General features: G+C 40.2%; 1 protein-coding gene across 7 annotated transcripts in view; it reads right to left on the bottom strand.

Annotated features, from left to right (window-relative positions):
* Nucleotides 1-17,709, bottom strand: part of tox2 (TOX high mobility group box family member 2) — a 113,928-nt gene that overhangs the window by 58,268 nt on the left and 37,951 nt on the right. For 6 of the 7 annotated variants that reach the window (XM_078248963.1, XM_078248965.1, XM_078248967.1 and 3 more), the window contains exon 2: nucleotides 7,300-7,392. The exons of the other annotated variant lie outside the window; for it this stretch is intronic. In XM_078248963.1, coding sequence (XP_078105089.1) covers nucleotides 7,300-7,392 — 93 coding nt within the window. The remainder of the gene's footprint in view (nucleotides 1-7,299; nucleotides 7,393-17,709) is intronic. 7 annotated transcript variants of the gene reach the window in all.

The raw sequence follows: 17,709 nt of genomic DNA, 5'->3' as shown, positions 1-17,709 counted from the left end.
ATTAAACCTTAATTATACACATGTTGTTTTCTACAAACATCTCCATTTGGGTCTCTCTGCCTTGTAATTGTTCAGCAGGGACAACCAGTTGAGATTTCGCAGATTGAGATTGAATAAGAGAGGGAGAGAAAGAGAGAGGAAGAGAAAGAGGAGAGAGCAGGCAGAGAATGAAAAAATACCAGAGAGAGAAAGAGAGAGAGGAGTGTCTGGAAGTAGGTCATGCCTCTTCATAAACAAGGCATGGTTTCTAAAATAATATACCCATCCAGTGGAAGTAATGCCAAACAACTGAGCGAATGTGGAGCTCATGTAATATTTACGGAGCACTAATACATAGATGGCAGGTCTTTTTCTCAGCAACCAGCAAACCCCCCCCCCCCACACACACACACACACACACACACACACACACTACCACCACCACCACCACCACCCCACCCCCTTTCCAAAGCCAGAGGTTTCTTTTTTATCTGTTTTTTTTTTTTTTTCTCTTGCCATTTGAATTTCAGAGAAAGCCAACTACATTGATATATTTGGCAGGGAGGGGGATTGGGGGGTCTTAAGATGTTGAGTTTCCCTCACTTTCTTTCTCCCTTCTTTTCTGCCTCTGCTATCGGTTCCTAGCCCTCTCTCTCTCTCTCTCTCTCTCTCTCTCTCTCTCTCTCTCTCTCTCTCTCTCTCCCTTTCCTCTCCCATTGTTCCCTTCGCATTGACTTTGGCTGTGATGTTTTTTCACACATTTGTTACATTTTAGCAAGGGAAAGTGGGCCTTAATCCAGAGTCTTTGAGGCATGGGCGATGATATTACTGTGGAGAATCGGCCTTTTAAAGACTTTTAACTCCAGCTGGTGCTGTAAGGTCACCAAGCACTTGTTCGATGTCAGGCCCAGCGCGATGCTTCTGGGCTTGGGACTAACTGGCTGTGTCGACTCCAGGCTAGGCTTTCTGGGCTTTTGACAGCAACTGGCAATGTGACTGCAAGAGGGAAAAACTTCTTTAGCATGTTCTCCAAGTCCTGTGAGAAAATAACTCTCAGTTGATTATTATGTTTGATATGCAGGACACTTCCAGTATCATACCTGCTACCTAGATTGGCTGATTTTGGTCTTTCTTACATGATGGTAAACTGATTATCTTTTGGTTTGGAACTGTTGGTCGGACAAAACAGGGCATTTGATGTCGCCTTGGCAATAACAATGACTGTATGTCACTATTTTCTGATATTTTTCAAAAAAGAAAAACAATGAATTGATTAATTATGAGACTAATCGTTATAGCCGTTATATAGCCCTATATATGTGTGTTAATAAATGTGTTTGATGTAATGCATAAACTTTAAAACATATGATATACAGTATATCAATCTTAAAAACCATCCTTATTACAGTAAAGTTCTGATTTCAGCCATGTCACCTAACAACATTGATTGTTTGAGGTTTACAAAACAGCCACTATAGCATGTATATGACACCTTAATTAAAATCAGATGCTTTTTTCAAACTGCGGTGGCATGAAATGAGATGTCTTTTACAGACCATCCGGTGTCACCACCATTTAGCACCCAAAAAAGCATCAAGTGTCCACGCTGAGCCTCTCAGTCATCGCTAGGGACCTTCTCAGCCTGTCACTGTTGACACTTGCTGTATGCATCATTGATACCCACCCAGCAGCAGAAAATACATCAGATCACTCCTGCTTTGCAATATCACAATTATCTTGGCAATGTTTTTTTTCAATCTTTTTTACAGCAGGCATTTGTTTCGTGTCTCTGTTTTGTTTGTTCATTCAGTTGGTTTGTTAACATATTCCATTCTTAGCACAATTACAGTGGAACATCACTCAGTTCTCACCAACATCAAACATGCTCACTGTACGGCGTGATGTGAGCCATGTCAAGATAAACAAACATGACATATTAAACAGGAAAATGAGTCACTCTTATTATCCCACCAAAATAAATCTGGAAAACACTAATTATAACAAACCTGTGCGTGATCCTGACTAATTCACCCCTGCTCTCTGGCTGGCTGTGTGTATGTATATACAGTGTTTGTGGTTTGTGTGTGTGTGTGTGTGTGTGTGTGTGTGTGTGTGCATGTGTGTGTCTGTCACATTCTTCTCCTGCTGCTGCCTTAATAGGCAGTCTCTTAGATATTCACTACAGAATAGCGCTCATGCAATATTAATATCGCACCAAAATATGGAAGCTGGAGCCACCACTCCATCTCTCACTCCCTACATAATTGACTATGCAAGGCTCCAAATCAGCTTGGAAAAAGAGGGAAAGACAGAGAGAGACAAAGCAGGAGAGAGAGCAAGAGAGAGTGAGAAACATGTAGAAACCAAGGGAAAGAGACAGAGAGAGAAAGAGTCCTGAAACGATCCTGTCTTCTCTACGCTATAGCAGATTCTGAACCTTCACCCTATATGTATCCCTGTCAAGGCAGTGGAGCTAAAACAACAACAACAACAACAACAACAACAACAACAACTACAATCGTACCTCAAACAGTTTGACTCGCTGCAAAGAATAAGCTGATGCTTATCCAACCTGAGCTGAAACAAACCTCCACTTCAGCAGCTTTGAGAGTGTTTGTTAAACACTCATTATATTTCATTATTTCATAACATTGTACAGATTCCTGTAGCTCCATTATAGATGACAAAACTTGAACACATTGCACCATGCATGCAGTAGGTTGGTAAACTGAGCGTACCTATTAAAGCTCACTGATCCGCCAGTGGGTCAGTTATTGCAAACTCATGATGTGCAGCTAAACACTGTTTCAACCCCACTGAGTATTATATTAAATTCTAGTGGATATCCTAAAGTTTACAAATATACCAAATTGTCAGGGTGATACTAAAGGAAATGTGTATAAAATGATGCACAAGACATATTTCCATATGCTGAAATTGCACAGCTATACTTTCAGGCAGTGTGGAACGAGATAGATCATTTTTTACAACTTCAAACAGCTCTTCCAAAAATTCTGCCTATGACAACAATAATGGAAAATGACAATTACCGGTAACAGTTTTTGAGGGAGTTACTTTCCACTGTTCAATCACCACTCTGGTTTGGTTAAAATAAACCCTTAAATCATCCATACATGTGAAAATATACTGGCTCTATAAACGCTAAAAGTATTGTTTATTTAAATGGAGTCTGGTGAGTTTGGTGATGGCGATTTCGGAGCGGTTAAACAAAAAGGATCTTACTCTTTAACAAAAAGGTCTATCTCTGTAGGGATCCTTCCCATGATGTCGTCAGAAATATGATGAAAAAACTTAAAATAATAATCTGCAGCACGTCAGTGGCAAAACAAGCACTTTTAGTGGACGTAAATTGACGGTGCACAAATGCCCAGGGTGGTTACAATGCAGCCTGTATTGCGGATGCCGGCTACAGCGGCCTTGCTCAATACTGAACTGATTTCCAAAAATCTTGCTCCCATTAGTTAGACACAAAACATGGGAAAATAGGGTACAGGTTAAAAAAATACCGAAGTTACCTTTTAAAGAAGTAAAACTAAAATAAAGAGTGCTGGGCGCTGGGGTCAGGCCCTCTGCACTGAGCATTTTAAAAAATGAACTGTAGGCATTTAGAGCCATAACAGATGTTGAAAGAAAGGAGAAGGTTGCGGGGGCAGAGCCGGTGGTTGGGGGGAGGGGGCAGTGCACCTTGACAGGAAACATAGAGGTGAAGAGCAGGAGTTGGAGGTTAGTTTGATAGAGAGAAAAGGAGGGGTGGTGGTGGTGGTGAGAGGGGTGAAATGGGGGGGTCGCTGCGGAAGTGCCAAGCCCACTTTTAACTGAACTGAGGGTGGTGAGTGGTGGTGGGGTGAGGCAGGAGGGGGGAGACAGAGATAGAGATCAGGGGAAAATAAAAGGGGTATGCAGGGGAAGGAAGATGGGAGGAAGGAGAGGATGGGTGAGAGGAGCTGTGGGGTGAGGAGGGGGGGTGCAGAGACCTACTACACCTTGATACTTGCTCTCACCACAGCACCTGATAAGTGCAATGGAAAAACGTCTGGTTTCCTCCTGCATGTTAAGTGGTTTATATTCTCCTCCTCTCCATGCAGCCTGTAGTCTACAGTCTCTGCTACTGTGTTGACGCTACACCCAGGTCATAACAGACTAAAGGAAATGACAGAAAACCAAAAAGTGAAGTATATCGAGGTAATATGATAGCACATATTGTCTCCTTGTGTATTCTGCCCTGCAAAGGCAAACGACCTTAAGTTGCTAGAGTGTGAAACTGAGAAAAATTACTTTAAAGTTTCTGTTTTGTCCAGACAAAAGTATTATAGGTAGGACTCCCAAAATTTGACGACTAGTTGCTATAATGAAGAAATGTTTGTATGCAAAAAATCTTGAGCTCAAAATTGACCTTTGACCCTTGTTTGGCAGTTACTGTACACGGCCTTTGTATCATGTGCCAAAAACAAGGAGTCATGCAAAGGCAAAAGGCAGTAACTGACATATAATCAATATTTGCTTGCTGTTCAGCATACTTACATCCATTATAAGAACACCTAACCAAGGTCTAGTCATGGTATTTGTTTTAAATTATATAGAAGACCTTTGGTTGTTCCTATTTAGTGCTATAATGATCAGGATAGTGTGGCAACACTAACACAGTTGAACAGTATGACAGATAAGTTACTTTGCAGTACAGTATACAGTATGAATAAATACAAGAAATATTTTCTCAATAAAGATAATTTAATTATAATTGAATACAAAGGTATATTTATTGTTTAACAATAAATATGTTTAACACTTTTGCAAGGCACTGTATCCGTGTCATATTGTCATTAGGGGCTGAGCCCCCCTAAAGGTCTGATCCTAGAATCACCCCTGGTTAAGGGTTAAGGGCCACCAAACTGCTCAAGATGCACAGTCAACGAACTCGACTTGGATTACTACTTTTTAATTCTGAGATAACATTCAGGTTAGCATACTTTGTACGGACGTTAGCAATAACTAGCTTAGTGCTATTATGGATTTGTGTAAGATTTGACATGCAACACCTGCAAGAAGGAAATATGGCGCTGGATTGTTGTGGATACAGGAGATGACGTGCATTGCTACGGATTATATCTTCCATGGATTATATCGGATTGCATGTAAAGGTAGGATGCCTGTGTATTTAATAATTGGTTTTTGGCGTCTGATGTGAGGCTCCGCCAAGTGTGGAGGTGTGTCAGCATCACCGTTAGTGCTACGTGACACAGATTAAATTTAGCTAGCTCCGGGCTGTGACAGATCTGAATCATCGCCACTTTATTTCAAAGATATGTCGTGTGTATGTTACGTGGTTTGGTAACAATTAAAAGCGGCAAACTTTGACAGTATGACAAGGCCAGAGTACAGTAACATCACGGCGGCACAGTAACATCTCTCTTGATGCCTGGCTAAACAAAGTCAGAACACCTTAACTCAACTTCAGCATGCCGGAACAAAGGCAAAGAGCCGTAACGCGTTCTGCTGTGGTTTCTCGTATGGTTTTGGATGTTACGGTTGTCATAGCCCTTTATTTTCTTGTTAAAACAATCAAATTGACTCACGATATTTATTTACATGATAAAGGAGGTCTCAAATACCCCAAAAGTGACATTAACTCATTTTTGCCCAAACATGATGTTACAGCGTTTTGCCTTTGTAGGGCAGTATTGTGTTTTGTTTTTTGATGAATTCGAATCTGTGTGAGAGTTGCAATCTTTAAATTGGACAAAAACAACTAGGTGATTTAGAAATGTTCCTTCTCTTACATAAATGTTTATTCATCACTTTTAACATGTCCTCCTTCATTTCAAAAACAATTTCTGCATAGAGATTTAGAAGCAGAGTTGTATTTGCTCAACAGAGGATCAGATGAAAGTGGATATATATCTTTACTACCTCATGCATGTACTGACAAGGAACTCATTCCCATGATTTGTAAGTGGGTCTCTCCACAGAACAGCATTAACAATATTCACTTTAGATAACGTATGATTCCAGGCCCGAGGAGAGGATGGGTTTCTTAGAAATGCTTTGTTAGCACTCTCCCCCTTGATAAATGATTGAGGACATGTGGCCTGAGACATCAATACAATCTCTGTTGTAATTAAAAAAGGTGCACACCAACAATATTACACAGCTTTCACTTTGTCTCTCTCTCTCTCTCTCTCTCTCTCTCTTCACTCTGTCTCTGTCTCCCTCTCTCTCCTTCGTTCACCCACACTTCCTCTCATTGAGCCCCGGAGCAGAGAAGAGATAATTCAAAAAGCACTTGCATGGAGTGAAACATGAAAAAGGGGGACATATGAAATTAAATTCTCTCTTTTCGCTCTATTGTTCTTTCATTTTCTCTCCTTTGTTACATAAATGCATAAAAGCAAGGCAAGCTAGATTCTAATTATGATTTTCACAACACTAGATTTGTTTTTTTATAAAAAAAAATGAAAGAAAGGTGTCACAAACAAAGCAGACTTACTGTTTGCACTTTGTCAAAGTCGAAGTACTGCAAGTGCTACATCACTAAACTTCAATTAACTTGATCTTTTTCTATTTCTAAGCGTCCTCGCAAACAGTTATATGAAATCATGAATAAATCGCAGAAATGTTTGAATCTCTATACTCAATCAACAATTGCTCTTCCTTTATTTTTAACATAAAATAGGTCAGGAGCAGAAGCATTGTATCCAGAAAGCCTTTGTTCTGTGTAAACACAAATACACTAGCAGGCGGTTGGTTTTGCCTATCAGCTGGAGCAAAACGCTTCTGTTAGAAGCTACCAGGCAGACACCACACAAACCACCGTGTCAGATGGGTGCTTAACTGGGAACCTTGCGGTGGCCAGTGATGGTTTGAGGACAGTAGACTGAGCAGGTCTGTCAGTGTGAGCATGGGGGGAGCCCATGGGGCGAGTAGTAGTGGGATGAGGAGTTAAAGGATGTGGAAGAAGTCATGGTAGTTGAGGAAGATGCTAAGTTCAAAATGATGGGCTGAGTGGCTGGTTGAAATCAGATATTGGTGATTGTCTTTAACAGTTGTTTCTATGCTGAAGCTTTCGATCACAGGATCAAGAACTTCCAGCTACTGTGCATCCAAGGGGCGCACACTTCGACCCATGAAATACTGTCTGCACTCCTTGTGAACTGTCACTCCTATCCTGTGACAACCTTGCTGTGCAGATGAGTGGCTCTTAGTGTACGGATAGGGGTTAAATGTGGCATGTCAGTACATGTAGGTATGGATGATACCTAGGGGTGTGGGGGGGAAGAGAGGGCTGAGAGAGATGGGTCTTACCCCAGTAGAGGGCAGTCTCTTGCCGTCAGGGTTTGGGCGCATGGGCAGGGAACTGTAGAGTCTCACACCTCGATCTGCAGCAGCGTATCTGCTCTGGAAGAGGAGAAAGAAAGAGACATTTTTTAAGTATATTTACTTTCTTTTAGCGAGAATTCAGCGTGAAACGTTGCATAAATTAAATACTTCAAACACTATAGAATAAAAGCACAATCAAAAGTTAAATTTAATTAGTTTCAAACTAATTCAGTTTCAAAGTTACTTTTTTAAGTTTTTTTTTTTTTTTCATCCATAGTGCAGGGATCATACATACTGTAGTTCTTTTCACAGTCCTCATTTTGTTTCATAAATTTCCGCCAAGTCGGAGAGCCTGCACATTGGCTGTCATGTTAAATCACATCACCTCATGGTGATGTACCACACATAATAACTGGATAAGGTTGGCTCAGTAGCGGCACTAATGGAACTAAGCTGTTGTGTTTGGTAACCAGGATTCCTGTGCTCAGCTCCACTGTATTCTACTGACTCCATCTTTCTATATGTTACACAGATGATAATTAGAGTGTGGTGGGCTCCACCGGCTCCTCCCTGTACTTGCCTATGTGGGTTTCAGCTGTACAACACAACCTGAGGGGTTGATGGCAAAGCCCTCAGTAGCTGGGAAGCTAATGATTTGCAACAAGTGGTCCCTGCCAGAAGAAGACAGTGCAGCTCAGTGTGGTTCACACCGTAGCCCAGCGGGGGTACATCCCAGGATTCACTCCAAATCTCACTTTCTCTATCTAACTCCTCGTCTTTATCTCTCTCCTCACCTTAAACTATACACATCTCACTGCGCCTCTGTGATTCCTTGATATTCTGTCACTCTTAGATTCTCTCTTCTATAACATCTGGTCAACAGTTTGCAGGTTGTTACTGTCAACTCGACTTGCACAACAATGATGACCTATTTCATGTGCGTGTTAATTGATAAAATGATCTACATCCTTTTCTGTCTGGTGTTGGAGTGTTTATTTTTACTTCTGTATGCTGCCTGCTGCTAAAATAAATGCTATGCTGTTTCTCATAAATAAGAGAATTAGACATGAATTTATATTTGGTAATGACTATGGCTCCTGTCTGCTATGTATAGTGCTTGATGATTTTGCCACACTTACTACATACAGTCTGCTAATGACATGTGATGTAGGTTATTGAGTGAGAAACGTGATAATTGTTCTAGCAATCTAGAACAAATATCACATTAAGTCTGTCTCGAACTTAAGCTTTTACTTGCTTTACTATTTATCCATTCATTCTGTCACCTCATCCACACACCCTCACACACACACACACACACACACACACACACACACACACACACACACAAAAAAAAAACACCCAGATACACATGTAATCACACATATACAAACAGGCTACGTCCAAGTTCAGGGCTTCAGATTGCTATGCAGTGAGTCAGTATTTCACTATATTTAACAATTGAGTGAGAAAATGTCCCTGAACCAAAACACGCAGGCAAACACACATCCAGTCATTGCTCACATGAGCATAGCAGTCCTCAGCTTTTATAGTGGAACCCCAATAAACACACCTTTGCAGCTTATGTTTATAGGCCTAAAAGCATAATGATTACGACCACGCAGTGAAACCCGCAAGCAATGTATGCAGAAGCTTATGTAACATATCATGCATGAAACGTATTCGAGAAATCACAGGCTCAAAGAGCATGATTTATGCCCTATAAGCAGCGTTCTATGCAGAACAGTATACAATATGTACTAAAAGTATGCTGATCTAATAGCCTACAACAGACAGTATACAGTGGCAGGCTATCCCCTGACTCAGAGTGAGAGTACTTGCTGTGTAAGGGTTTGATTTCCTGTGCTCATTATGAAAGGTGAAAACAGATGAGTAGACAGCAGTGGCCATCTCGTCGATATGGTTCGCATAATGATGACCCAGCGTTATGAAAGAGAACTCTCATTTACAACTTTCCTCAATGCTGCCCCGTTCTGACAACCAACAACATAAAACCCACAAAACACAACCATTTGGATTTTCATTGTTTTTTTTTTAAATATGGATATACTGTTTTCCTTTTTATTGCAATATAGATATTTATTTGCTATTTCAATTATTTGCAGTGCTATTCTAGGTCATAATCAGCAACATGACCCGGTATGTTGTGCCTTGTACATCCTCCAGTCAGAAAAGTATTTTCCTCTCTACCTTTCTAGAGGAGCAACTGTACACTAACTGCATCCCTCAGTGGAGACTTTTTCTTTCGTGGCTTGTTAGGTAGCTTGCCAGCATCACAGCTAAATGAAAACCTCGCAGAATAGCTGCTTTAGCCAGCGAAGGAGCCACAGTAAGTGAATGTTTGATATTTCTCCAGTGTGCCAGGCTAATCTGGCCCTGTGGCATGCCATTACGGGGCTAATAACAGCTGTCTGCGGCCTGGAGGGGACACAAGCAGGCCTGGCTGCGCTAACTGGCCCTGACAGACTCATTAGGAGTGCTGGCACCCAGAACAGCAACAGCCAAACTCCTCACATTTCCTTGCTGGCTCACAACAGTTTGCAAGTGCAAGAAGCATTGTTCTCTACCCTTGTTCTCTGACACCTTTCTTTTGTTTTCTAGTCCTCACTTCAGACGCTCTCACCCTTGTCACCCCTCTTTCACTTTCTGGCTGGCTTTAGGTTTCTGTGATATTGCTACCAAAACCAGATGCTGCCAGCCGTTTACCATCTCTGCTCGACACCATGTTGAGTCCAACCACTTATTCTTTTTTATTTATTCTTTTTATCCTGCACACCCACACTCTCATTCTGACCAAAATAGAGCAGATGTCAGAGTTCTCTTGTTTGTTCACTCTACTGTAATCCTCGCAGAGAAAAGTAAAAGTAAAATAAATACATAAACAACTGTGTAACTCACTCGCAGTTTCTAACTGACTTTGGTGTACAGCCACAGGAAGATGCTGCACCACACCAGGAAGAGGCTGGCATCCTCTGAACTTTGTATCAGTTACTGTAGCTTGGCCTGGCTGGGGACAAAAGGGACTTCCCCAGGCAGACAGCAAAAGCAAACATTGTCCTGTCGCTTGGCAGAGTGGAGCCAATCAGTACAAGCTAAGCAGGCAGACAATAAACACAGAGAGCCAATGACGGTCGTCTGGATGTGGAACCATTAACAATAGAGGGGGTGCTTTTTCGCACAGCTCTTGCCTTGTGTCAGACTTTTATGCTCGTGTACAGATTAACATGACACGTGACAGTTTCTGACAAATCTTGTTGAAAACGTATATTCGCTAAAATAAGCTAAAGTGCGATGTTGAATATTTCTAACAACAATGAGCTGTCTGCCACCACATTATATAATATATAGACCAACTGATACTGATCAGCGGCCAAGATCGAGTTATCACAAATATAATGGTATCAACATGCAAATTGTCAGATAAGAAAAAATTAACTGCAGCAACAAATGCTTAATTGGTGGCTTTTTTGTACATATTCGATTTATAGTATGTTTTTGATTACTTATTATGTTTTCTATTTATAGTTATATATATAATATATAATGTATATATATATATATATATAAAACATACATAAACACGTTACTGTCATCTCTGATAAAGCTCTAAACATTTTTTGACTGTAAAATATCTTAACCCAGACATATCATTATGTTTATGTTATAAAAGCAAAAGCAGTAAAGAAAAGCAAAAAAAATATCGGCTGTGATGTTGTTATCGGATTTTTATTATTCTCAATATCCAAAATAATCTGCTGGTCTCTATTATCTAATAAATAGTTTAAAAAAAATCAGCAGCCTGAAGCACATTAGACGCTGCGATACATCTACTCATTAGATATCAGCATTGCCTTTTTATAGGCGGGGGTTGTGGGGCACTGCAAAGCCAAAGGCACAGCTGTGGGGCTATAGTTACCTGTAACGTTAGCATGTTATATTATTTACGCAGCTCTAGACTTAATGGAACACATGTGTGCCTGCAGCCGACATTCTTCCCAGATTAGCTAAAAGGCCTGCACACATCAGACTCCACCGATGAGAGGAATGCAAGGGCCTAGACCGGCTTATGAGGAAACCCTATCACTCATCTATAATATACAGTGATGTATGCACACACACAATCATACATGTCCATACATGTATTTATACAGTATGGAGACAGTGCTCCATACTGTTCAATGATACAAAACATTACTCTCATTCCAAATTCAGTCTCTACATTGTTCAATTCTGCTCCCATCTGTGCTGTTCTTCGTGATAGTCTTCAACTGGTAACATACATTATCCTACCAATTCTGTTGCATAAACATTTTACATAATACCAGTCAGATTTCTAGCTGCAGTGGTCTAACAGTCAATAACAGAGTATGAATCACTTTTTCAGTGTCTTTTAAAGGTCTGAGACAAAACCAACTGCAGTGTGCAACATTGGTTTGCATATTGTGATGAACCATTTTCCTTTATACATTTTGTACTGAATGTGATATTGTTTAATTTACTGGAAGATGATTCAGATATAATTTCTGCCATGCTTTACATATGATACTTTAACATGCTATATATGTTTAGCTTTATGTTCAAACATGAGCTGGATTTCCAGCTCAGTTTGGAAGGGTGTACAGTATGTACTACAATTATACTAGAATGTTATTATGACAAATTACTTTGATTTATTGTAATCTTAAGTTCATGAAACCAACTTTATTTTGCAGGGACTTGAGTTTGATGTTAATATACCTACAGTATCCCCCCCATGTGTGAGATCTAGCCTTTAGACCTTGAAGAAAGTTTAATTTTAAAGAGAAGGACGGACTTGAGCTATAAAATATAAACAGAGAAGTAACCTGCATTAATGTAATATATAGCTCAAGGTTCAAACACAAATGTGTTTATACTCTTTTGTTAAGCCAGTACTTGTGAATCAATACAAAGCATTGATTACTAAAGGCTGGAAGCTACTTGCACAAACATATTGATGCATATTGTACATACCCATATATATGTTTACAGGGATTTGTTTGTTCAGATATTTGTGTTTATTTTCACATAGATTATGAATCAACAGTTATGTCACATTCCATTAGGCTGTGTTTGTACTGTATGTATTATTCATTTCCATACAACTGTAGTGAGAAAGGCAGACAGATGAGTTGTGTGTTTTCCTGGCTGCCTGCGTGCGTGCGTGCGTGCGTGTGTGCGTGTGAAAGAGATGTCAACTAAGGCCTAAGCAGCTCAACCATAACCAGGACATGAACCCAGGGGCTACTTGCCTTGGGCCACTACTGACACTCAAACTACTGATCACACCATTGGGAATATCCAGCCGAGGCTATTTATAGCTTACCGCAGCTTTTACAGACTCTCCATCCACTCCTGGTGTAAACTCATGTAAGTTTGTTTGTATGTACATGCTTACGCTTGTGTTTCTAAGGTGGGAACAACTGATTATTATAAAATCATTACAGAACTTTGCCTTTGCCACCCCTGACTGTGCTGCTGTCTTCTGTTTATATTTCTTTAATGTTTTTTGTTGTTCCACAAGTCAATGCAGACCGTAATTTTCACGCAAGTCTATTTATTCTCAGTCTTCTGGCATTTCAAGAGACTAGCACGATGTGTTGAAATGCAAATACATGTTGTTGTTGTTCGACACTGAAAATGTACAGTAGAAAGTGAGGGCAAGATCCCATTTTCCTTTGGTTGTGGCAAATTCTAACCCAACATCATTCCACAATGTTTTCTTGCCCTTAACCAGAGGTGCTGTATTTGTCGAAACTTGACTGTCACCGAACCCTTACATCTAACTAAAATGAAAGGAGTCTCTGTCTATCCGTATGTCCATTTTCTCGACAACCGTTCATCCAATCAACTTCACCCTTCACGCATTTACTGCTGAAGACTCAAGGGAGTGCAATGTCAAGTGCGAGCTCTTGAAGTTTTATTTACTAGTGTGTAGCATGTAGCATGCTGGGTAAAGCTCGCTCTCTGTCATTTGCTATAGTGCATTTAAGAACAGATGAAGACAGAGAGACCGCAGATGTTACATTGTAGCAAAATCAAACAAGCATCAGCAATGTGACTTTCGTAATGAACATTTTTGTTCCCAGAATTAGCCTGGTCCCAAATTGCTAGCTATTAGCAAACATTACTTATATACTAGCATTGCTAGGAGACGCAACTATGTCATGGCAGGTGTAATGCTCAGGACATAAGGAAGCGCAGTGTCGGGTGTGAAGTTGTTTGGATGAGCGGTTCTCAAAAGCAAGCAGCAATACCGGAGGCTAGGCAATCAGCCCGTTTAGAAAAGTGCCCGTTTTGAACGGGCACTGCACTCGTGTGATAAACAGCTGAAAATGTTTTGCTATTTTTAAGAAACACAATTAATGGTGGCAATGGAGGCTACGCATCTGCAACACAGTTTAGGTTTCCGACTTTGTGCTTCTATGACACTGCGCTGTTCTCCCTTCTCTTCCCCAAACTCTTTCTCGTTCTTTCTAACTTGACTTTGTGTGTCTATACCTGCAGCTACAGAGGGCTGTCACAGAAAGTAGATTCTGTATCTACTGGAACAACAAAGTACAGCTTGGCTGCATGTTTTCAGGCCGGTAGATAAGAAATTCAACAGCACCATCTAAAATTGTGCCAAAACTCAGATACTAAGTACAGTCGACTGAGTGGATTATTGAGTAGATTAAACGCTGCATTTTTGAAGACTCCAAACAGGGAAACGGAATAAAAGTTATAGATGTAATTAAAGATTTTTGCTTCAGTCAATCCTGGTCAAGTACAGTTTGTCGTAGGATTTATCAAAGTGCAAAATGAAAGACTAAATTAGTGTAGTTCAAATGAAAAAGTAATAAGATTTTTCATTTTCGTATAACAATACATTAATGAAGTATGTCTCTTATTTACATCAAAGGCAGTTTTAAACACAAGACCACTATAGCACTACACATCTTACCAAGGATAACATGCATATGAATAACTAGCCTGCTGAAATGGGTTTGCTCTCTTTTCTGTCACTTTCTGCCCTTTGCATTTTGACACAAAAGCAGGAGAGATGGAGCACATTAATAAACTGAAGTCGGTGCCCTTGCTCTCTCTGATACAGAAGGGAGAAAAGAAACTTTTCATTTTCATATCTTTTTTTTCCGAACCCCTCATCTTTTAACGTTGTTTCCTGAAGGCAAAACAAGACAGGGTTCCAACAATACGACTTACAACCAACAACTGACAAGCAGAGCCAGAGCCTGGGCTGTGCACTGCCTACAACTAGTGTATTACAGACAGAAAACAGATGGTTGGGAGAAGATTTAGCTAATACAAAAACAGGGGATTTTCTCTTTTCTTTTCTTTTTTTACCAAGAAGAGGTACATGCAAAGGCTAGATTAGTTTAATACAGGCAGAAGCAGAGGAGAATAATTCCTTAACAATTTGGGATTGCTGAGGAGAGCAGAGACTCCTGACTGTCAGTTTGCATTTGTCATCTAATGTAATGAGAAATTCTGTGACTGTGATATAAATCTTCTCGTGTTTCCTTTAACAGAACATAGCAAATATACCATCTGTACTGCATTATAAGGATTTTTAGCAACACAGTATTGATAGTAGTAGAGTAGTACCTCAGAACATTTAAATAGCATTTAAAACAGATCATTTTAAATGTTTTTAAGTTTAGATGCATGTATTTGAACCAAAAGTGTTGCTTTTCTGAGATGTGAGCTGCAGAGCAAGTCACTGCCTATGTTAGGTAACCTTGTACAGTAAGTTAGCTTTAGCAACATGTTTAGAAGTTCAATCACACATCGGAGGAAGAGAGAGAGAGAAAGAGAGAGTGTGTGGGAATGAGAGAGGCAATGAGGATGGGAGAAGACAAGGCAGCAAACAGAGAGAGAGAGAGAGAGAGAGAGAGAGAGAGAGAGAGAGAGCGAGAGAGAGAGAGAGAGAGAGAGATGGAGAGAGAGAGATAGAGTGACAGAGTTAGTTGAGAGTTGATATGCTGACTACAGGCAGTTGATTTGGTTTCAGAGAGCATTGTTACGGTGCTTTGAATTAATGCCTCCCAAAGAGTCCAATTGTGATTCTTGGGCTGTGCTGACAGAATATTTGACAGCCTAGGGTGAGCTGCTGATCTCAGCTGAATCCTCTGTTCTGTGAGTGTGGGTGTGTGTGTGTGTGTGTGTGTGTGTGTGTGTGTGTGTGTGTGTGTGTGTGTGTGTGTGTGTGTGTGTGTGTGTGTGTCTGTGTGTGAATGTATGGTTGATACCCAACACATTCATACACCTACACAGCTTCAGATATGTGTGGATGTGCAAAACCGCCCACACGGACGTGTAAAGACTCCCACATACACACACATGGACACACAAAGACAGAGTGGACAGTATGTGATAAAGACACTATACATAACTCAAATCCTAAATGACGCTAACACACACAGTGACACAAAAAAACCTCATATGCAGCTAAATTGAGCACATTCACTTAATCAAGAAGAAACAGATTGACCAAGGTTTTTTTTTTTCTTCCTGCAAGAAGCATGTCGTCCCTTCTGGGCTGTTGGAAGAAAAAAAAAAAAAAACGCAGACAAGCCCAATGCCAGTGATGGGAAACAATAAAGATGCTCAATCAAAATCAATGTGTTGGACAGTACTGATCCAGTTTGACAGCAGCACACATGAAAACAAATCATGTATGAAAATGCACTACACAAACCTGCAGTTACTGCAAATATATTAATTGTATTCATCATGTTAAGTCTCTTGATCCTAAAGCTACTTTTATCTCTTACGCTACAAATGCTATATTTACAGTGCTGTAAGCAGATGGATTGTGGGCAATCCAGACTGAAAATCTAAAATATTGTGTTTAAAATGGCATTACCAATATAGATCTAACTGAATATTCAATATTGATTTATATAATTGAATAGGTTGTGTTAAACACATTAATGTATACAAATGCAAATAAGTGGTAATTACAGAATTAATTGCCAAAGCCTTTCACACACAGACAGACATATACAAATATACTGCATATGATGCTCAACCAGTGCACTAAGCCTACATTAACACATGAATGTAGTCTACATAGTGTAGTTCATTATGTATTCTCATTCTGCAGGGGTTAATGATAAAGATTTGTAAAGATTACAAATGTGTAGTTGTGTAGACAATAATACATGGCCTATGTTTTTGACATCCCTTCATGGTCAAATGTACTGCTTTTCTCTGTTTCTCTGTCAATGTAAATTCAATATATTTGGGTTACATAGGAAATCGTGGTGGCCATTTTTGTAATGGTCAACTGACAACTTGCTAGTGACTTGGCTGATATTAGCCCTCGACCACTTAAGACTTTACTTGAAATTTGGCTTTGACTAACTGCACCAAAAGGAAGGGGGAAAAAACAGCTCTGACCACCAAGAGGAAATTTCTATAATATATCAAGCAGTGCAAAATGATTCAGAGTTAGATTCAAGGTATGAAACCCCCTCGTAATAATCTGCGTGTATGACTTGCCACAAGTTATGAGACAAGTGTAATAAGTACATAAGTAGCAGATGACTCAAAGGTATATATTTAGAGTTTACACTAGTAACCTTCCTTTTCCCCCATGTGAAACTCTCATTCTGCCCACCACAGTATCATGAAAAGTTTAGTATGAATGTAATAACGGTTTTTGTGTGCTTTTCAGAGGTTTCTACAGTGAAAACATCCTAAATCTTAAGCATGAAAATTCTGTTCTATTGATCTTTTTCTAGGAAAGCTCAGAAGCCACTTCTTCATTAAAACTAACCGGATACAGAAGAAACAAAGAAAAACAATGGGAAGAGCAGGAGGCAGGAGACTCGCAGCCAACTGAAGAGTATAATTGTGATGCAGGTGTTGATTTCATGGATAAATACTTCTCCTCTTCCAGCCTCCCCCCCCCCTCTCTCTCTCCAGCCTTTCTCTTCTCCCTCTCTCTTTACCTCTGCTATCCATTTCCAGCACCTCTGCCTTCCTCTCTCTCTCTGCCTTTACATCTTTCTCTCCATCTTGAGTGCTGTGCCTCACCCTAATTAGAAATTCCCCCTCTGACCAACTGAAATTAAATTGCCCATCATTTGCATAATGATAGCTCACCGGGCTGACGGCCGATTTACCATGAGATGAAATGTAGCAATCACTTAAGAGAGTGACCATGAGGCAGTGTGGGTAACGGGGAGGGGGTGCATGGGGAAGAGAAGGAGAGTTGAAAAAAAGCAGTGTAGAATGTGAGGATGAAATGGGATCACAAAGATAGATAGAGAGAGAAAGAAAGAAAGAGAGAAATCCGACAGGTATTTAGGTTATTGCCTCATACAGCAATATAGCTGGAGGGAAGGCTGT

The sequence above is a fragment of the Sander vitreus genome, chromosome 4 (assembly GCF_031162955.1).
Source record: "Sander vitreus isolate 19-12246 chromosome 4, sanVit1, whole genome shotgun sequence".
NCBI classification, from domain to species: domain Eukaryota; kingdom Metazoa; phylum Chordata; class Actinopteri; order Perciformes; family Percidae; genus Sander; species Sander vitreus.
Note: the sequence above shows the minus strand (reverse complement) of the source record. Positions and strands in the feature narration are given on the sequence as shown.